A 21,323-nucleotide genomic window follows, 5' to 3' on the forward strand; every position below is an offset into this window, starting at 1 on the left:
AGTGACGGGTGGAAGAGAGGAGCCAGGAAAGGAACGAGAGAAGGAGCGGTCACAGAGGTAGGAAGAGAACCAGGTACATATTGTGTGGACCTGAGGCCTAATAGTGTTTCTAGAGGAAGAGAGTGCTCAACCGTGTTGAGAGCAACTGAGATGTCAAAGACAGTGTGGATGGGTGGGGGGGTACGGGGCAACTCAAAAATTGGTAAAAAGAAAAGAAAAAACATCACAGAAAATTAGGTCACTATGACTGTTAAGAGGGAACCACCTCGGTAAAATATTTTCATTCTAGTCCATGCTATTAGAATTAGTTTTTTTCTAACCATTTCTACTGTTGCAAAACAGAGGATTTTTTTTTTTTTTTTTACCTCCTCCGGACAGAGTTCACATGCTTTTGCAAGGGTCATCCTAGCACTGTGTGATCTCTCCAAGAAGTAGCCATTTGAAGTCTCATTGCTCTGAACGGGTGGTGACCAGTTGTTATATGTATATTGTGGATTGCCGGTATATGGTCTTCGCTCAAGTTCATCACCAAGCCATTCCACTGCCCAGGTCCATTTTCTTTTCAGATCTCCATTGCTCTTCAATAAAATAAATTACATGGGTTGAAAAAAAAGGTCAAATAAAAACCTCCAAAAAACAACCAAGAAAAGCAAGGTTGTTTTAAAATTCATACTACTTGTAACAGGTTATATATTCTCATCCAGGCTAACAATTTCTTTCCTACATAGCACTTTCACTATAAAAACCAGCCAAAAAATAACATTCAAGAAGGAAAACACTGGGAGCACCAACCCGAATAATTCAAGTCATTATTAGTCAGAAAGCAAGCATTAAAGCCTCATTTTAAACAGAATTCTTTGGCTCACCATTATTACGGACATATTTTATATTTTGAATGAGTCATAACCCTGAACTTGCATCTCCAAGTGGATCAGGAGAGTCCTTTCTATCTCTTGCTTGGGAAAAAATGGACAGCACTATTTGGGCAACTGAGAAAATTCCATGTAGTTAACTACAATATAAAACTTTAAACCACATTAGAACACATTTACCTCCCTTTGAACCCACCGTTTTACCGGCAAACAAAAGTGATTTTATTTGCACTGAATGCTTGCCCGGCCCTATGTGGTGGTCAATAAATGCTACAAAGTTTCCAGGAAGCTCTTACCTGTAAGATCTGGTAAGCCACAGGACAGTTGCTGAAGAGAGCTACCATGCACTTTATACACTGGTAAGCTCTTTTCTGATAATGATTCTTGGATCGTTGAATGGTGTCAAATAGCCCGTCCCGGTCATCAGGGATTCCTTTAAGTGCATTATGAATTCTGAAAGTACAAGTTGTCACCGTTTTATTGGTTTTTGACAAATACGATACACCTCTACAGCACAGAGACCTTAATTTAATTACTGAGTTTATGAGTTTCAGTCCTAAGGCACACTTTTTAGGAAAAAACATATTGGCTAAATGTTTCCCTCTGACCTGTGATGGATTATTCTAGGCACCCGAGGTGGCGGGTCGAGGGATGTAGAGAGAAATTATGAGAATAAATGCAGTATTTCCAGATGAGACATTTAGGAGGATAATACTTAGGACAGTTGGAAGTTTACTCTGAGAATAGATCTGGTTTTCGACTAAATCATATCAAGGAGAAAAACGACAATTCACCTGTGAGTTTGCCAAGAGTCCTCAATTAACAAGATTTGCAAAAGTAGATCCAAATAGGGTCGAAGTTCATAGGTGTATGAATATGCAACCTTAACAGAAGTTAAGACATGGTGAATTATATGCTTGGTGGAGGACAAAACTACATGCGTCTAAGAACATTTATATAGATTTTATATTTATTAACAAATACATATATAAATAAATTTCATGTTCTTTAACCTGCCAGAGAAGTTCACTGAGGACAGTAGAAGAGAACTGAGGATTTTCCCAGCAGCAGAAGCGAAGCAATTTGACAGTTTCCTCTGAGTTACTGCAGTCTTCAATAATTTTCTTCACATAACTTGTTCTTACAAACAAAATGTCTGCCACATTCTGCTGAAGTGCCATTATGGGTTGAGATAAGTTAGGATCACCGTAAGGGTTGGAAAGCGGGGGATTACCTAGAATAGAGTTGATAATGATGAAAAAATAGTTTATAAACCTCGATTCCTAATGAGTTTTGTATACTGGCAAACTCAAAATAACATGTTTATAGTGAGTGCAAGGAAAAAAAAATTGGGGAAACCTAACTAACTGCTATTTTTCCAAGTCAGAGTTTTCCTCAGTGTTGTTCAATACAAAATTAGACTTCCCATATATATACTGTAGAAAAACACTACTATTTCAAAATGCTTAGAGAGAATTAAGATTTATAGAACAGAATCTTCTAAAGAAAAGGTAGGGGGATGAGAACACTCTATGCTAACTTAAATTCTGACACTAAACACTTGAAGCTCTCCATTTAAGTACTGTTAGTAAAAAGTCAAATCAATCATTCCTTGCTAAATCCTTAAAATATTAAGTTGTCAGAAAATGGCATATTAATATGCCACAAAAATATACAACTACCCATTTCAAACATTTTAAAAACTACGCTCACACAAATAACTTCTATAAGGTGGCTGTTGTTTTTAATGCTTGCAGAGAAATACGCTATCGACTTTACCATTGATTGAAGACTGCATCCGAGACGATACATTGCAGCAACGGAGCAGTTGTGACACCACAGTGTACAACTTGCCCAGTTCGGCATACTGATATTTGATTGGAGGACCTGGACCTTCATCAAGAGCCACAAGCATAAATGTGGCAGGCACACTTAATTTCAGGAGCTGTGTTTTTTCTGCTACACCTAAAAAGGGAAGGGAGATGTATAACAGATGTCAGGAGTGGAGGAAGGAAGAAGAAAAACTGAGAAGGAATCCAAGAGGTAAATACTACAAGGAAACTATGGGTCCCTGAAGGGGAAGATGGCAATTATGAAATTGCTCCAAGAAAGTGCTATGTATAACTTTCTTGACCTAAAATAAGCTCAAGTTCAATTCCCAAAATCACGCCCCAAGGTGCCACACGACCAAAATAGTAATACATGACAGGACAAAAGAAGCAGCATAGTCTAGTGAAAAGAGCATGGGTCTGGGAGCAGAGGACCTGGGTTCTAATCCTGTCTCTACCTACCAACTGCTTGCTCTGTGACCTTGGGCAAGTCACTTACCTTCTCTATTCCTGTTACCGTATCTGTAAAATGGGGATTAAACCCTCCTCCCTACAATTTAAACAGTGAGCTCCACATGGGACAAGGACCGTGTCTAACCTGACAGATCTGTATCTACTCCAGTGCTTAGAGTAGTGGTTGATACATGGTAAGCACCTGACAAATACCAAAACAGACAACACACACACACACACACACACACACACAAAAAGCCTATTAAATGTTCTCCTTTCAACTTAGCTTTCAGCCTTCTGTGACTGCAACCACGCCTGGGAATCTAACAAAATACCCAGGGTTTGCCAAAGCAGCTTCTAGATGAGGGGTGGGCAATTTTACCCCACACTGGCTACCTACTGAATTTCTCACAACATGTCAACTCTTCTGGTCACCCCGGGAAGAGCGGGAGGGGAAGGAGGGGTGACTGTACTATCACCTGCGGCCGCTGCTGACCAGATCCGAGTCGGCCACGGATGCGGTCGGCGTTCCCTTCGGGCCTCGGGGCCAACGACACCCAGCAGCTCTGGGGGCTGCCGCTCGGGTGACGGCTCAGAGACTGTTAGGAGCAGTGGAAGGTGGAAGTGCTGCTCTGTCTACCACCATTCTGTGGGCCCGACAATCACTTGGAAGACAGGAGCTGCCATGTGGTCTTCACATACCCCTCTGATTTAGGTGCTCTTTGATGGTTGAAGATTGAAAAGCACTGCCCTCAGTGCCTCTATCTCATCTATCTCATCGCCAACCTCTTGCCCCTGTCCTTCCTCTGGCCTGGAATGCCTTCCCTCCACAAATCCGACAGATAACCGGTCTCCCTGAACTTCAAAGCCTTACTGAAGGCACTTTTCCTCCAAGAGGCCTTTCCTAAGCCCTCATTCCTCTTCTCCCACTCCCTTCTGCATCACCCTGACTTGCCCCCTTTGCTCATTCCCTCTCCGAGCCCCATAGCACTTATATACATACGTGGAATGTTTACTTATATTAATGTTTGTCTCCCTCCTCTGTCCAGGCTGTAAGCTCACAGTGGGCAGGGATTGTGTCTGTTTTTGTTGTATTGTGCTATCCTAAGCCCTTAGTACAATGCTCTGCACACAGTAAGCCCTCAATATATATGACAATGAATCAACCAGAACTGAAACTGGGCAAGAGAAAACCCCAAAGGGGACACACTTTAAACCCAGGCCCTTGGACAAATCTGTCATTTGTATAAGCCGCAATAGTCAATTCTGTGACTGTACTTCCTCTTCATTTCATGTAAGAGTTGGAAACAGTGCGAAAAAAGCAACGAGACTTAAGTGTTTTCAAAGGCTGACTTACCTAAATTGGCATACATTACAAACAGATTGAAATACTGTTGCAAATGGCGCCCGTGCTCGGACACTTCTCTTCTCAGAAGATTTAGTACCGCTCTCAGTAAATGATCACTCAAACTCAAGTTATCGTAAGCCTACAAAATTAAAAATAACAGAGGGGTTGCTAAATAAGGATCCATTATTATTCACCGATTGGGCTCCAGATAATCTTCTGAAGACCATTTAAATGAGCCACATTAAGAACTACAGGTTTTTAAGATACACAGCCACAGAGTCCAGAGTTTCACTCACTCACTGTGGTAATTTACAGGCAGAGATGGTCGCTTTCCATGGTGGCTATTTGTGATGTTACTTCTCTGATAATTAAGCCAGCACTGCAGAGGTCACTGATAAGTTTTAAACTATTTACAGGGCAGCCTGTGTGGCTGCTTTCTCCTCTAGTAGTTCCTATTCTGATGTGACATATTTCCTAACTCATAGAAGACCCTCGCTACCCTAAACGAGAGTGGAGGAAAGAAGAGTGGGAAAATCAGTCCAGAGCCCTCCTATCCCTACAACCGTTCTCTCATTCCTCCCATTCAGGTCTCCAGGACTACTCCCACCTGTGCTAACAACCCCAACTCCTCTCGCCTTCTAAAAACATTTCCTCTCATCCTTCTTACCTCAGTTACTTATCAAAAGTATGAAAAGAGAGATATCAACCTCGGTTGCACCTATGAACGGCTCGTGTCAGTCAGTGTAAACCTCCCCCGATTCAAAGGTCCTTCTGGGGAGGGACTGTTGTCTCTCGATTGTACCCTCTCTCAAGTGGTGGCTCTGCACACAGGAGGTGCTCAGTAAACATAGCCTTTTTAAGTCCTGTGAGGAAAAACAGAACTACATACGAGACAGTAAAGGTTGAAAATCACTCAGGCTAAAGGTAAAAAAAAAAAAACAAAAAAACTGCCCCCTGAACTCACTTGAGTCTTGTAAAATAAAGAAAAAATGTTTACTCTCAAAAGAATAGAAGACTAAAAAAATTTAAGGCCAAATCTCAACTTACGCAACACCGAGATGTTATAGGAGTGTAGCATCATCACCATCTTCGAGTCCTGAACCCCCTAAACTTGTCACACCTCATTCTCTGAGCAGGTCTCTCAGCACCATGTATAGGCCCTATACGACGCCAAGGGGCGAGACAAGACTGCAAACAACTTAGCCCTGGAGCTGAGCCAGTCTACTACTCTTGAAACATGCTCTCCTCTATGTCCAGTCTCATTGGTAAGAATGTGACTCCTTAATATCTCTAACAATTCCCTCTGCACCCCTAGCTGTTCCTTTAATAAACCACTACAGACATCTTGTCCTTGGGTTTATCACAACTATTCTTTAACCATCTGTACTTTATGGCTGCATTAACTTTTTATGCTAAGAAATTCATTAGTAACCACCTATGAGACATCAAACAAAGGTTCCTTCAGTCTGTTTTGAATTTATGACCATCAAGTTTTAATTGTATGAACTATAGCAAATGACCCTTATGTGTTCTTACAGCACGGTCCACTGGAAAGAGCACGGGGTCGCGAGTCAGGAGATCTGGGTTCTAATCCCAGCTCTCACTGACCTACTGTGTGACCTCGGCTAAATTGCTTAATCCTCCTGGGCCTCGGTCTCCTCATCCGCACACTGGAGATAGCAGCCGCTGCCCTTCCCCACCTGACAACATCAGTGAGGGGAAAAGGGGGTAGCTGACCCAAAAGTGCTTTGGGAAAATTAGAATTTCAAGGGATTACTTACAATGAAAGCCGTGTATTTACCTGACTGGAAGGTCCGGGAGAAGCAAAAGGTGAAGGACACGGCCCGTCTTGCAGTGAAAAGTGTGCAATAAATACTATAAGTTTTGCGAATGCACCTCTCACTTCAGCACTAGGGCACTCCAGAAGGTACTCAGAGAAGCGATTTGAAACATTAAAAAGGACATTGTGTGCAAACCAAAAGCGTACATTCTTGCTGTGACGGAGAAGGATGCACAATGCATCATACCTAAACACAAGAGAGATCCAAGTAGATATCAGTAACAAAATAATTTCCCATTAGTTATCGTACATTTGTAATTTCTAATACAACACTCTTCATACTTAACCATCAAGTAAATAGGTGACTCCCCTAAAGAAAGCAAGGAATTTGCTGCATTTATTTTTACCACAAACTCCTTCGACTTCTAGTCGTAAAATGGTTCACATTATTGACTATCGAAGTGGGTTGTTCTCAGTGAGTTACATTTTACTGGTTCATTCGATCGTATTTACTGAGCGCTTTCTGCATGCAGATCACTGTACTAAGCACTTGGGAGAGTACAACGCAGCAATGACCAGTCATATTCCCTGCCCAGAGATGTTGACTGGGGGAGTGGAGGTGATGTCAAGCCAGACTACCCAGACCTTCCTTCCCTACTGCTTTCAGGGGCCAAAAGTCCAATGGTAGTGTGATGCAGCCAACAGGTTAGTTAACAGCACCTTTCTCTGTGTGTGTGTGTGTGTGTGTGTGTGTGTGTGTGTGTGTCGGGGGAGGGGGCATCACCTGAAATTTAGGGGTGGTTTTGGGACCTCTGAAGATAGAGAGGGGATTTGATTTGGGTCTGGGAGAAAGGAGGAGTGGTTCTCCTCACCCAATCTTGGAAGCCAGGGGTCAGGGTAGTTCTTGGACAGTTAGGGAGGGTGGGGGTGTGGGGAGAGAAGAGAGCCTTAAATGTATAAAGCACAATGGTGGTTCTGTCCAGATCATGGATCTCGACAACCAAAATGCTAGGGTCACCCTCTGGTTGGCTAAAAGTAATAGCCCAGCAACCTGCTCAAAGCTGGGGAATGACCACAAGGCCATAGCTTTCAATGTTTGGCAATGGAGGACCTTAAAACAATCTGGATTATTTATTTAAGATTTGGGCAGGGTCTCCCTCTCACCATTCCCATTGAGATCTCCCTTCTCAATGTAACAGCTCTAGAAATGCACCGGTAATGACCTTAAAATTTTTAGATACAATTTTCAGGCTTTGTGAGTACAAAGCAGTACATTAAAGTTAGCGAGTCGACCGTGAAGCCAGTCGCCAGTGAAAATCAATAACAAGCATACCAGTCACTGGCAGGGCCACGGACTATTTTCTTTGTGTGAAATCCTGTGGTGAAGAGGAATCTAGCAGCAAGCTGAATACTAATCATAGTTATTTCTTCTGCTTCTGGCAACAGATGATCTTGCCCTAAAAATAATTGAAAATCATACCGTTAAGGCCAAACGCGCTATTATTGTCTATAACGGGTCATGCAGACTAGCTAAACTAAAATTTCTGGTCAGCCTATCTGCATTAAAGTTTCCTAGGAGGCTGGATCTTTGTTTAAAAACTACTTCAATAATCCATGGGCCTCATCTTTGCTTACCAAATCACTCAACTGACATGAAAAAAAGCATTCCTATCTTTAGTTTTTTCTACAAAAGTAGGAATTAAAGTATGGCTAGAGAGAGCAAGGGAACCCAAGAAAATGCAATGATTCCGTAACTGACCGAAGAAGTTCGGTCCATCAGTTCAAGTACCAAGAAAAACCGAAGGTGTCAGGACACCCGGCTGGCTGTGCTTTCTGAAGATGAGCAACAGAACTAAATTTCAAGTACTAACCTGGAGGGGGGTTTAAGTAGAGACTGTTACAAGTAAGCAGTTTTTTCACAAACTGGAAATATTCTAGACTGTATTGCATCCGGTTATGCATGAATTGCACATTTTGTTTGCGCACGCTCCTCTCGATGGCAGATGGCATTTTAATCTGGTGGGGTTTACTGCTGACGGAAAGCTCGGAAATATATTTTATCAGATCGTTGTCTTTGTCTACCGTGTCCATCCGTTCGTAAAAAAGAATGTAGGCATTCCACCATCTCTTCTGGCGTCTGTAGGACATGCGCTTCATCATATGATCGAACACTTCCCCCATATATTCACCACCGAAACACTGGTTTTTCATCTCCTCGTCATCATCCATCTTGCACTCTGTCACGTCGCCGTCATCAAATTTATACCAGCGATTCTTCTCCCCATCGCCACCATTCCTCTGAATGATGTAAGAATAGTAATGTCCCCCGCTCGCCTGACCGCTGTGGACAAGCACCCCCACTAGCCTGTATTTGGTGCTCCCTGATGGTTCGTTTTCCGACTGTTCGTTCTGTTGTATCAGCTGATTTTCGGGGTTCACATCATCGCCTTCTAGCTTCGCCACCCCTGCCACGGTGTAGGGTTCCATGTCCAACTCGCGGGGAAATTCAAAGTAATCATTGAACTTGATTGCACATTCCCTTTCCCAGTCATAGTCAAATCGTTTCAGCTGGATTGCAAGAACTGGAGGCAACTTCTTAATTAGGAGGCGCTTTACTGTATCAACCTGAAAATAAAATCACACCAAATGACACTGGATATTGCATCTTACAAGTCCCTGACAAATCAACAGCAGAGGAAATAATTCTGTGGCGACCGATGAAGTATTTGGAAATGTGAAGATTGCAAACATAGGGCATCATCAAAGCACTCTTACTGCCATTTTGAGTCCCATAAATTAATTATGCAGAAAAATGCAGACATAATTGCCCTGCTTGGTGGTAGAGGGTTTTTTTGTTTTTTTAAGAATTTGCATATTATTTTCCAAAGACAGAATTTTATATAGGGTGTTTTAAACACATCTGACATAATGATATGTTCACCGCTGTATAAATTTTAATGAGAAAGCCTAACCAAGATACTGCCTGTCACTGGAGAAAGGTGGCTACTTGATAAGGGAGGGAGGAGCAAGGGAATGTTACAACATTTATTTAAACCCATAAATGTACATTTGGTTAACTCATTTACTCATGCTCTGGTTACTTAAAAGTGGACCTGGGTTGGTGAGAAAACTCAATGCCACAACTGAAGGGCCACAACGAGTACGATGAGTCCTCAGAGAATTTCTAGGACCTGGAAAGGAGTTTTAGAATCAAAACGGGAAACTGCCTCCTTGGTGGTTGCGGTAGGGGTAACTCATCTTACTCTGAGTTTTGTTAGATTGCTAGAATAACTCTCAAACGGTGGGCTGAATTTCAAGGTTGCTTTGGGGACTTTTACTATTACCCATTAGCTCTCCATTAGAATGTAAGCTCTTCGTATGCTGGTAGTGGGTCACTTGCTCATTTTTTACTTCTATCCAGCATTTATTGAGCGCTTACTGTGTGCAGAACACTGTACTAAATGTTTGGAGAGGACAATGTAACAGAGTTGGTAGACACATTCCCTGCTCCCAGTGAGCTAACAGTCTGGACGGGCTTGCCGCCTAGTACTTCTCGAGCACCTAATACAATGCATTGCACCCTGTGAGTACTAAATGCTGCTGCCGCTATTACTACTAGGTGGGATTTGGGTAGATTATTCTGGCAGTAACTGACCTTCTCTCACCTGCTCTATTACCACCCCACCTCCTTGTCAACATAGGAACATAAGAAACGCCATCATCAGGATGGGCCACCCGGCCCATCCATGCCAGTTTTGTGTCTCTGACGGTGATAAAAGGGTGCTTGGAGGAATCTCGTGATGGTTGCCCTCCTTGACACCTATTCTCCCACCTAGGGGCGAACCACCTAGTCTCCCTACCTTTCCCTCTAGTACCCTATTAGGGACCTCTCATTCAAATTTATCCAAACTGCTCTTGAATCTGCTGGTATTCTCACAGTCCACAAAATTTCTTCTTGTAATCAATTCCTTATTTACCACCTGCTGTGTCAAGTGCTTATTTTTGTCATCTTGGAGGAAAAAGGCTGCCAGAGCTTGGACCTGGCTTCCACCTAGAAGGTCTGCATGGGCTCAGGTCAAATAAGTTTAAAAACAAACAAAAATACTGGTGAGGGTCCTAAGGAGACAACTTGGTCAGTCTTATATCAGTCTTCCACGAGTCCTTTGTCTAATCCACACATACCAGCAGAAAGAGAGATGGTAGGAAAGAGAAATGCTGACAGGTGCCGAAGCCCTAAAAAGATGGAGAATTTGGAGCCTAATAATAATGATAATCATGAGAGTTACTACTATGTGCCAAGCACCGTACTAAGCCCCGGGGTAAATCCAAGATAATCAGATTGAATACAGTTCCTAGTCTGCATGGGACTCACAGACCAAGTAGGGGGAAAAACAGATACTGAATCCCCATTTTACACTTGAGGAAACTGAGGCACTGAAAAGTTAAGTGACTGCCTGAGATCACCCAGCAGGGCACGAGGCAGAGACAAAATTAGGAGCTGGGTCCTCTTGACTGCCAGGTCTGTGCTATTTCCCCTAGGCCACACTGCTTCTCTGTGCTGGCTAAGCCCTAAGGATCTAGTGAGGAGAGGGAATGAGGCACCTAGATGAAGCGAAAGGCATTGCTAGGGAGAGTAACTTTGAATGAGAGTTCCTAATAGGGCACTAGAGGGAAAGGTAGGGAAGCTGGGTAGTATGCCCCTGTTAAAATCAGTTACAAATAGTAACCTTGGCGATTGAGAAGATTGAGGGTGGGGCCTCTAACTTTCTGGAGGAAAGCACTGTTTTAAGACGAAAAGGAGATAAAGTCAGATAAACCCTCTCTGAACTTCAAGGAACCAGCCCGCTAGAAGCAGGACTGACTGAACACCAATGGTCCCCTTGTGGTCTGGGGGGTCTTACTGGAATTGAAGGGAGAACTTTTAGGGCTTGCTATGAGTATTGACCGTTCTCATATCTAATTTCCCCCACAAGCCATTAATCTTCTTACCTTTTTGTTGCATTTTTCACAATGATATGCATTTGCACCTTCCAGTAAGTCTCCTTTGACATACTGTTCCAAAGAATCAAGGAGGTTTTGGTGATTTCTAATATCTACATTCAGAGTTGTAAATGATTCTTCACATTCGTACCTAAAGAGATTATTTGGTAAAGATTCAAGTCTTCTGTTGGTTTGTTTATAAAGTATTCTTATTAGTAGCTTAAACAGACTTTCCTATTTGGAGTACATTTTCAATCAGATCAAAATGAGAAGCTAAACAAAGTTTGGAAATATAAGAATGCTTGATTTTTGTGTGTGGTTATTGAAAATTGTTTATAATAGAAGGGCATTTTAGGTTGCTATGAATGAAAAAAATTCAACCAATTAATTTTTCACATTACACCATGTTTTCTAAGCCACTATACCATATTGTATAGTACCTAATGAAACAGAGACTTCCCAAAACAGCAGTGTGAAGGCTCGATAGGGTTATAGACATACCCCTTTTTAATATAAGGGCAAATATATAAATTCTTTGAACTCCTCGATTATTAGATCATAAAGCATGTTTCTGCAGAAGCCGATTTCATTAAGGCCCAGAGAAATAGAAATTACACTCACTTAAAAATCATTCACCAACTCGTTTTAGTGCGCGCTTGGGAATTAACAGTGAGGGGATGTGGAAGAGAAGACTACAAAACCTAAGCCTCCATTTAAATTGCACTCCATTCTTCTTTATTGGAGCCGCCTGAAATTTTCCTAAAGTCTCAGATGATTGATATGCCTTTTCTGAATGTGTATTAAATGCAGATTTCTGCGGTAATTCTGCAGTTGTAAAGGGGAAACTGCTAAAAGCGAAGACTTTGAGGATGGTGGTGAGGCCTTTCCAATAATTACTTTTAATTCTCAGCAGTAACAGATCTCCTACCTTGAGTCTGGCTTTTCTTTTCAACGTACTTTGAAAAGAAGACTAGTTTTGAAAAGTAAAGGCTTGCTTTTAGGAATCGTTCATTACTATTAAAAACACTGAACTTCTTCCAATGAGCAAGAGAGACCAATCTGTTATGAACACTTTTGACATGGGAGGGAGCAGCAGAAAAGCTGTCCTAATTCACTATTAGGTCAAATTTCAAATAGATTATGAGGCCCATTGTAAATAAAAAAGGTTGGGACATTACTGATCTTCCTAAGGAAGGGTGATTCCCCACTTCTCTCTGCATTTGGATAGGCAGGAGAAAAAGTGTGTATTATGTAATTCGATACATGTGTGTGACTGAGAGGCATACTATTAATGAACCTTGCCACCAGACAAGGAGGATACAGTATTACACAATTAAAAAGAGAGCCTGAAACACACTGTATTTAGCCAATTTGTAACAGAGGGAAAGGCAATATTTAAAAATGCCTGATGGAAACAGTAAGAGGGTATGAATTGGGTTATTGTCTTCAAGGATTAGTTTAAGCTGTGTGGGGGCCAAAAGGGAGGAGAGTGACACTGAATGGGAGTCTCACACACTACCCCTCACGCAGATTTGGAGGACTCAGTTTTTTAGAGAAAAAAGGCTTTTGGTAATTTGAAGTTAGTAGCAAGAGAAAAATGATTACGATAAGTCAGCCAATGGATGTATACAAGAGAGTACCTGCTGACCATTTAATCGCACAACCTACATTTACCTCAGAGCCACGCCATGGCTCCCAGAAACTTTTCACTCAAAATTACCGATTTTCTTGATTGGGGTTTTGTGTAGTTTTCACGAAATATTTTTCCAAGATTAAGTTAAAAAAAAAAAGGCCCAATTTACCCTTTATGTAATGCAAACAAACTCCACTCACCTATGAGGGCAGCCTTGGCATATCTTCTGATCAGCAAAGGAGCCTCCTAAAACTTTACTCAACATGGCAGGATGTCCCAAAGCTTTTAAGGCTTCATCTAAACTGTCTACCAGCGAATTAAAAAATTCTAAAGCATCATGTTGCTCACGGAGATTAACAGGTTCACCCCAAAGCCTAGGAGAAATCAAGTGATTTATAGTATAAGTTCCAGTATTGAGGTATAGATATATTTTTAAAAATGTCAACTTCTAAAAATTACTCTTGCCAATAGATATATGCAAGCAATACTTATCTTAAAGCATTTCTTCCTAAACATCTTAAATATTTCTCAGACACAAGGCACAATCCATGACAATGAAAACATGCTTATTTCACTTGAAGTTCAATATTAAATTTGAAATGCATCAAGAAGGGGTGCTTTTTAATGCTGAACTATATATCTAAAAGGGATAAAACTTCAATTCCTCTGCCCACAAGGTTTTCACCGACTAGCCAGTAAGGGAAATGACAGTAGAGCAATCTGGTCTGGGGAACGACTTTTCACATCCACCCCAGTTTAGATATCTTTGGGTCGGTTGGGGGTGGGGGAAAAGAAAAGGGAAGAAAAGGTTACTTTCGCAGCTGTTCCTTTGGGGTTTTTTTGTAGCATCAGACAGTCAGAAAACTGAGTATCTGCTGCAGCCCTAGACTGCCTCAGGGTTAGAGCAAACACTACTTTGGGTCGGAACTAGGCCCTGGACATCACCACTGCAGACTGGTTTCTCTGAGGGGGTTGGGCCCTGAGGAGACTGGGTGGATTCCTGTTTTGTAACCGTCAATCATACTGAGCACTAACTTTGTGCAGAGCACTGTACTAAGTGCTTGGAAGAGTACAACACAAGTGGGAATTCCATTTTTGATTTGGGCCTTGGCCTTGCTGAAGGGATACTTGGTTTTATCACCGGTTTTTCACAGCTCAGCTCGGCTAAACTGGGATGCCTGACAAGTAATTTTCCCATACTTCCATTACGCTTAAAACACGAAGGTGGCCTCATCACCCTTCCGTTTAAACACATTTCAAAAATGTTTATATCAAATACATTCAAGCTAGTTTGATATTTACCTGAATTGTTTCCAAAAACCTCTTGGGACATAGTACTGCAGTCTGGAAGCTGCTAAGTGACCAAAGATGACCTGGAGATGCCTTAATACTCCAATATTGTATTCTTTTCTATCTTCTGTTTTACTTAACGCTGGTTTGTCTTCATACTGATGAGGATATCCAAATACATCATCCCGAGGATCAACATTATTCTAGAACCATGTAACATTTTTATTTAGCGCTTAAAAGACTAGGTGATTCAGTGTATCTAGCCAAGAGGCTACTAACAATATTTGGCTTTTGTCAAGCTAACCTGCTCAATATTTCTTTACTGCAGATCACAGCAGTAGAATCGAGGTTAAAATTACTCGGTGAATTGGGTCTTAGGGTACTTTGACCATGCCCTAGAAATAAATGAACCAATATCCCAAGCTTGCCAATGGGTGCAAGGTGAATGAAAACCACCATGGGATATTTTCAAGCAGATGTCTGATAAGGAATGACTTTGGCAGAAAAAATGCTTCCACTCATGAGGCATTTAGATTTCATATTTTTTCAGAAAATACAGCCCCTCCTCCTTTACACTTGCTATTAACTGTATTTTATTTATAGGGTGAGGGAAGAAAAGGAGGAAAAGAAGAGGGGAAAGAGGGACAGGAAGATGCAGGGGAATGAGCTACTCGCTAAAGAAGCAACAGTGCCTAGTGGAAAGGGCATGGGTCTGGGAATCAGGGCACCCCTGATTACTGGGTTCAATCCCAGTTCTGCCACTTGCCTACTGGGTGACTTGGGGCAACTCGCTTACTTTCTCTGAGACTCAGTTTCCTCATCTGAAAAATGGGGATCAAGACCCGTTCTCCCCACCCCTTAGCCTGCAAGCTCCATTTGGGACAAGGACAATGCCCAACCTGTTTATCATCTACCGACATATACCAGTGCACCCAGTAAGGCTTTAACATATATTATTATTATTAAAAATATGAGGCTGCCCTTTGGTGGGTTTTATATTTCTCTCGTCTGCAGACTAACAGTAATACTCCCAATTGGTGGAGAATATAAGCCTACCTTTGGAGAATAATGCCCGTTCTACCTATCAAGTATACCGGGCTTTAGGGTTTTAGCCATATAGGGTAGGAAGGAAGGTGATTCAGTACAATACTACATTAAGGAAAGGAGTACAAAGGATAGTGAAATGCAAAGTGCAAAGAATAAACCAGGGAAAAATCTATCTCTAACAAGATCAGACTTTAACACCCCTTTTTAGGTTTCATTTTCTGTCCTTGCAGTGAACTCTTACCCTACTTATTTTACACCAACTCTTACATGCTTCGGGTAATGAACAGAAATTCTCAGTAGAGGACGAGACTGTAGCAACAAATAACCTAGGAATTTGCTCTAATACATTTTTATCTTTTGAACTTAAAGCTCTGCTGCTAACTCCCAAGAACCAAGGGTCACGGCTTCCAAATCCTCAGCAGCTCTACACATCCAAGCTGAGTGACGGCCCTCACTCTCCTCCATCAGGTTGCGAATTGGAGAGCCAACCCCCAAGTAACCAGGCCACTGTAAATGGATCATATGGCATGAAATCAAAAACCTATTATCAATCAGTGCATTTTTAAGTGAAAAGTATAATTAGCAATAGCGTGACTGTATAACCCTGACACGGTAATTATAATGGCTTCAAAATCATCCCAAGGCACATGAAGAAATCCTTAATACCAGCTGAACGTTTCAGCTTGTGTTACCTCTAATGTGCTCTGACACAGAGGCACAGAACAGTGGAGGCCTTAGGCAGGTGCCACTTTAAGCCCAAATCCCACCAAGGCAAAAGCAACCTTGGGGCCAGCAACTCTGAATATAAGCTAACGAGACTGCAGTTTAAAATGTACCTCGTTTTCCTGCTTCTCATCCCCAGACATATCATCATCTACATCACTGCCTGTGCCTTCGATTGCAAGAATCCCATTCCGAATGGCAGGAATCATGTACAGCTGCTGGATCACAGAATTCATGTAACAAGTAGCCCCGGCGTTTTTTAACCCCACAAATCCCTTGGGTGGGCGAGGCCCCACGGGTGGCAGATATTCCCATTCTGTAAGTGCTTCACAAGCTAAGAAAAAACAACATCAGACGAAAAGGATAAGTACAATCCATTCACAGTGCTTGCTCCTAAAGGCAATTCCTTGAAGTCCACAAAGCAACATCATCAGTTCTGTCATCAACGCAGTACCACAACGATCTGTGTTACTGTGCCATCTCTCAGCCCAATCCAAGATTGACTGTGGGAATCAGCATGGCTTAGTGGAAAGAGCCCGGGCCTGGGGCTCAGAAGGACCTGAGTTCTAATCTCCTTTCTGCCATGTATCTGCTGAGAGACTTTGGACAAGTCACTCTGCTTCTCTTTAACTTAGTTACCTCATCTGTAATATGGGGATATGAGTATGAGCCTCTTGTGGGACGGGGACTACGTCCAACCTTATTAACTCGTATCTACCCCGGTGCTCAGAACAGTGCTCGGCACATAGCACATGTTTACCAAGTACCATAATTATTATGTTCCACTGCCCCGTCAAGGTGCCTGGCTGGGCACTTGTGGAGGCAGTAGAAAGTCTGATTCTTTATATGCCCAGGAGCTCAATGTGCTACCCGGCCCCACGGATAACACAACAGCTCGGCAGGCATCTCTAATTAATATGCATCTTCTGAGCATCGGATCATCCTACGGACAGGTGAGGTGAACTGGGGCCACTGTTGCACTGAGAGCCCTTGGTAGGGCAACCAGCCAGTCAATGATAGTTATGTGTGCTGGGCAACTGTACCAGGCCCTTGGCAAAGCAGAGCACGACTGAGTTGGTAGATATGATCCCAGTCCACGAGGAGCTTGCAGTCTAGAGAGGTAGACAGGCATTTAAATAAAGTAGAGAGAGGAGCAGTTCTCCAGACTGTGCACTTAACTCTGGACAGTAAACTTGTTGTGGGCAGGGTACGTGACTGTCAACTCTGTTTTACCGTACCCACTCAATTCCTTGGTATAACGCTCTGCACATAGTAAGCGCTCAATAAATACCATCGACTGACTGAGCATTTTCGGGCCTTCGACAGCCTAAAACATGCCGTTTGAGAATAATAAGTCTTATACCATTTTTTAAATGTTAGGATTTAACAAAATAAGAAATGATTCAAATTGATACGTACTCGTTATTGCTGTACCTATGTAATACATCTCAGTCAGAGTGTCTACTATTTGTTTGAGATTCCTCACGCAACCAACTGCTAAAGCTACTAGTAGCTCAAAACCAGCATTGATGGTGGCTGGTGAACTGCAAACCGGTATAGCCTGTTCAGCCGGCAGTTCACCGTTTCTCATGTATTGCAAGTAAACATTGGATGCAGGAAAGATGAAGTCATCTATCAATTCCTGAAACATTGAAAGAGAATCATGTATTAATGATTTGGATTAGTCCACAAAATTTAAAACTTAAAAACCATTATTAAATGTCATTTTAAAAATTCAACCCCCCATCATTCAACTGATAAACACTGAACAAAACAGTTACTTGTAATTCAGCAGTGGCAAAAGGGCTTTCATTGAATTTATAAAGTACATCCTGTTATGGAATATAAACCCTCAATTTTCCTTAGAAAATTTTTATTGTACCACACAACAAAAATGTAAAAACTGTAGTGCGCTTCAACATGAAAACTAAATCCATCGTGAATCTATTTCTTCTTTAAAAATAAATCCTGAGTAAAATGCGTCTTGGACATGGAAACAATTTAAATGTTCATTCCACAAAAAGGTACAGAGAAAACATAAAGAGTGCAACAGGCTCCACAAGAGCATATTGATGCATCAAAAAAAACCTAATAGGGTAGGATAAAAAGTAGAGCCTGCCCTCCCTGAAGCTAAATAAATCTCGCATAAATAAAAATAATTTGGCAGGAGTGAGAAATGTCCCCCAAAATACAGTAGAGGGAGGCAACAGATAGAATGTCTAATTTTTCAAAATGAAGTGACCATCTTGCTAGGACTTACTTTGATGAGATTAGCACCTCCTTTTTCACACCCAATATGATATTTCTTCTCTGGGGTTTGAAAGGCCAACAATTCTTTTGTGACTCCTAGGTGCCCTTCCAGGATTGTCTCTTCAACACCCGTTTCCCCTGTTCTTTTAACTTCATCCTGCCACAAGGAACAGAAGTCAGAAGGTACCTATGCTATCAACCAACTATGCTTTTATACCTGTTCACTACAACTTTCAAGCTTTATCGTGAGGGAAAGGAGAAGTGAGAGGGGAGAAAGGACATAGAAACAAAACTAAATATGCAATCCCAATACTTCGTGGATAACTGAGAGTCACAGTCGACTCAGTTATCTGCCTTGTTTACAAACTTCCATCTGGAAATGCATCCCAAAAGGTGAAGTTCCTTAATAATGGAAATAAACCAATGGCTTAAAAACCACAGGTTTCCAATTTTTTCCAATTTCTTTACCAAAATGAAGATGAAATGAGTACAAATAGTCATGTAACCCCCCTTTCCTCATCCAAGTTGTCAGTTACAATAAAGGAGCACCCATGGCTTTTGACCACTGATTAAATTACTTGTAACTGCTAATCTCTCAAAAAGACACTGCTTACCTAACAAAATCCTTTCGGATGGGTAGAGCAAGAACAAAGTATAGAAAATAAGAGACTTTTAACCTTATTTCTGGGACTACAGATCAGCGACTGAGATGCAGATTTAGACAGGGAATGGGAGGAAAAGACCAATTCCTTCCCCTTTGTGCAAGAGCTATGAGCCCTGATATGTACTTCCAGGATATGCCAATCGGGAGCTTTCTTCCAGTGATAGTGCCAAGAGTTCAAAGGCCAACCCTCCACCCTCCTCCCTACTGAATGCATCCTAGATGTGTTGCAGAGAGGTGCATTTGGAGGAACTCCTTGACAGTCAAGTGCTTCTTCACTGGGATGAGAAATGCCTCACTCCAACATAGGAGTCAGTGGCAGGGATGTTGTTTTTTCAGCTGCCCTTCCAGAGGGCATGTTTGGCTTATTAGGTTGCAAGAGGAAGTTTGGCTTGCGATGTTCAAAGGTGTCTTTTAGAAAAAAAAATAAATGAGAGGTAATCTCACCAGGTTCTCCCTACTTCAATTGAAGCGGTGTTGGTGAAGCCTATCAAAGCTAGATTCTTAACCAGCGGTGTGGTCTTCAAACCAGACAACCCTATTTATTTCTTCTTTTGCTTCTCCTACTCCTGAAATTTTAATGACTTTAAATTCTTAGTAGTTAAATTAAAAAAAAAACACCCCAAACTCAAACTTTCTATATTACGATTCAATGCACGTGGCAACTTACCCTAATCCGTTTAAGCCAGTCAATTTCATTATTGAGAAGGACTTCAGCATTGGGTACATTTATATTACTATTGTAAGCATAATTAAGAAGGTGCCTTAACAGAGTGAAGTAGTCTCCCGAATGCTTAGCTCGCTCTCTAGCTGTGCTCTATAATAAAACCAAAACAGCATTAATATCTGCTTTTATGCCCAGTGGCTACATTGCTTTTAATTACACCCGAAAAGGAGATCATGATTTTACGGTCAACTAAGTCAATTATTTTAATTGGCAAATAATCTTCATTTAAAAAATTATAGTTGGGAATATCAATAAATACATTTTTCTTTCAAAAATGACATTCAAAAAAGAGATCTTTAAAAAGATCTATTCGTATTCAGAAGAAATCAAGTTGAAATGAACCCATGGGAAATTGCCAGAGGATCTATTTTAGAAAAAAATATCAGTTATCTATGGTTTAATGATTTAATCAATAGCATTAAATGAGAGCCTACTGTGTGCAGAACACTGTCCCAAGTGCTTGGGAGGGTACACAAAGTTATAAGGCTTGACCTTTGCCCTCGAGGAGCTTACAATCTAGAGGGAGAGACAGACATTAAAATAAATTACAGGGAGGAGCAAGTAACAGAATATAAAGATAAGTGTATTTGTGCTTTGGGGAGTTGTGAGTGTGTAAATGCTTAACAGATCCAGAAGGGGCAGTTGGGGAAATACAAATTGGGGAGACCAGACAAAATTGGGGAAGGCCTCTTGGAGACGTCATTTTTAGATGGGGTTTGAGGGAAGCATGAGTGAATTCCTGGTGGGAAGGAATTCCAGGGTGAAAGGAAGGAGCAATTGGTAGGTGACTGGAGAGATGAGAGTAGCAGATAATCTCTCTTGCATGGAAATGAATGCTTGCTAAGTTCATAAACTTCCTATAAAGCATATTTAATGACAAAGCCTTACCCCTAAAACAGTAAACAGCAGAGTAATGAAGAAAAGCAGAGGCCTATGTCCCATGCAACACCTTGTAGCCATTAAAAAGAACTGCTCCTGTGCCATCTGACGAACGGTTCTGAAATATCAATATATCATATTTATGGAAAGAAAATACATGTAGTTTCAATCATTAGTGGCTTATTTTATTACAGCCTAAGATAAATCAATGAAACATTTAAAGTAGATACCATCGGATTTAGTCTCTACCTGGAAACTAGCAAGAAAAACACTGACAAATCTTCATTTTAAAACTGAGTTTAATAGCCTCTGATTTTGGAATATAATTATAACGATGGTGTTTGCTGAATGCTTACTATGTGCCAAGCACTAGAGAAGCAGGGTGCCTAATGTAAAGAGCCTGGGAATGGGAGTCAGACAACCTGGATTCTAATCCTGGCTCTGCCACCTGTCAGCTGTGTGATCTTGGGCAAGTCACTTCCCTTCCTCTGTGTCTCACTTACCTCCTCTGTAAAATGGGGATTCAGACAGTGAGCCCCATGTGAGACATGGATTGTGTCCAATCTGATTATCTCTCATCTACCCCAGCACTTAATACAGTGTCTGGCACGAAGGGAGTGCTTAACAAATACCATCTAAAATAAAATAAAAAGATGCACCACGAGAAGGGCTCTAGGGTAAAGCCAAGTCAATTAGATTGGACACAGAACCTGCTCCATTCAGGGCTCCCAGTCTCCCAGGCAAAGGAGAAAAGGTATTTTACAGATGGGGAAATTAAAGCTCAAAAAGGACTGCTGTGTACCCCTGAGCAGATAACCTTTTTGGGCTTCAGTTTCCCCATCTGTAAAACA

The 21,323-nt window shown here is 41.6% G+C and overlaps 1 protein-coding gene and 1 long non-coding RNA gene across 6 annotated transcripts in view; one reads left to right on the top strand and one right to left on the bottom strand.

Moving 5' to 3' along the window:
• Window positions 1–7,165, top strand: part of LOC114818212 — a 41,882-nt gene extending 34,717 nt beyond the window's left edge. For both annotated transcript variants that reach the window (XR_003766050.2, XR_003766051.2), the window contains 3 exons: window positions 2,630–2,915; window positions 5,639–5,767; window positions 6,816–7,165. This is a non-coding gene — a long non-coding RNA (uncharacterized LOC114818212). The remainder of the gene's footprint in view (window positions 1–2,629; window positions 2,916–5,638; window positions 5,768–6,815) is intronic.
• The window catches only part of USP9X (ubiquitin specific peptidase 9 X-linked), a 128,990-nt gene that overhangs the window by 5,566 nt on the left and 102,101 nt on the right, over window positions 1–21,323 (bottom strand). For 3 of the 4 annotated variants that reach the window (XM_029083038.2, XM_029083040.1, XM_039914674.1), the window contains 17 exons: window positions 20,482–20,590; window positions 19,537–19,683; window positions 18,216–18,362; window positions 17,375–17,597; window positions 16,069–16,289; window positions 14,198–14,388; window positions 13,096–13,269; window positions 11,272–11,413; window positions 8,154–8,907; window positions 7,616–7,739; window positions 6,304–6,529; window positions 4,512–4,641; window positions 2,652–2,837; window positions 1,886–2,106; window positions 1,667–1,755; window positions 1,169–1,325; window positions 366–578 (listed from right to left, as the gene is read on the bottom strand). In XM_029083038.2, coding sequence (XP_028938871.1) covers window positions 366–578; window positions 1,169–1,325; window positions 1,667–1,755; window positions 1,886–2,106; window positions 2,652–2,837; window positions 4,512–4,641; window positions 6,304–6,529; window positions 7,616–7,739; window positions 8,154–8,907; window positions 11,272–11,413; window positions 13,096–13,269; window positions 14,198–14,388; window positions 16,069–16,289; window positions 17,375–17,597; window positions 18,216–18,362; window positions 19,537–19,683; window positions 20,482–20,590 — 3,454 coding nt within the window. The remainder of the gene's footprint in view (window positions 1–365; window positions 579–1,168; window positions 1,326–1,666; window positions 1,756–1,885; window positions 2,107–2,651; window positions 2,838–4,511; window positions 4,642–6,303; window positions 6,530–7,615; window positions 7,740–8,153; window positions 8,908–11,271; window positions 11,414–13,095; window positions 13,270–14,197; window positions 14,389–16,068; window positions 16,290–17,374; window positions 17,598–18,215; window positions 18,363–19,536; window positions 19,684–20,481; window positions 20,591–21,323) is intronic. The other variant, XM_029083039.2, reaches the window with a different exon arrangement.

This window comes from Ornithorhynchus anatinus, chromosome 18, assembly GCF_004115215.2.
Source record: "Ornithorhynchus anatinus isolate Pmale09 chromosome 18, mOrnAna1.pri.v4, whole genome shotgun sequence".
In the NCBI taxonomy this organism is placed as follows: domain Eukaryota; kingdom Metazoa; phylum Chordata; class Mammalia; order Monotremata; family Ornithorhynchidae; genus Ornithorhynchus; species Ornithorhynchus anatinus.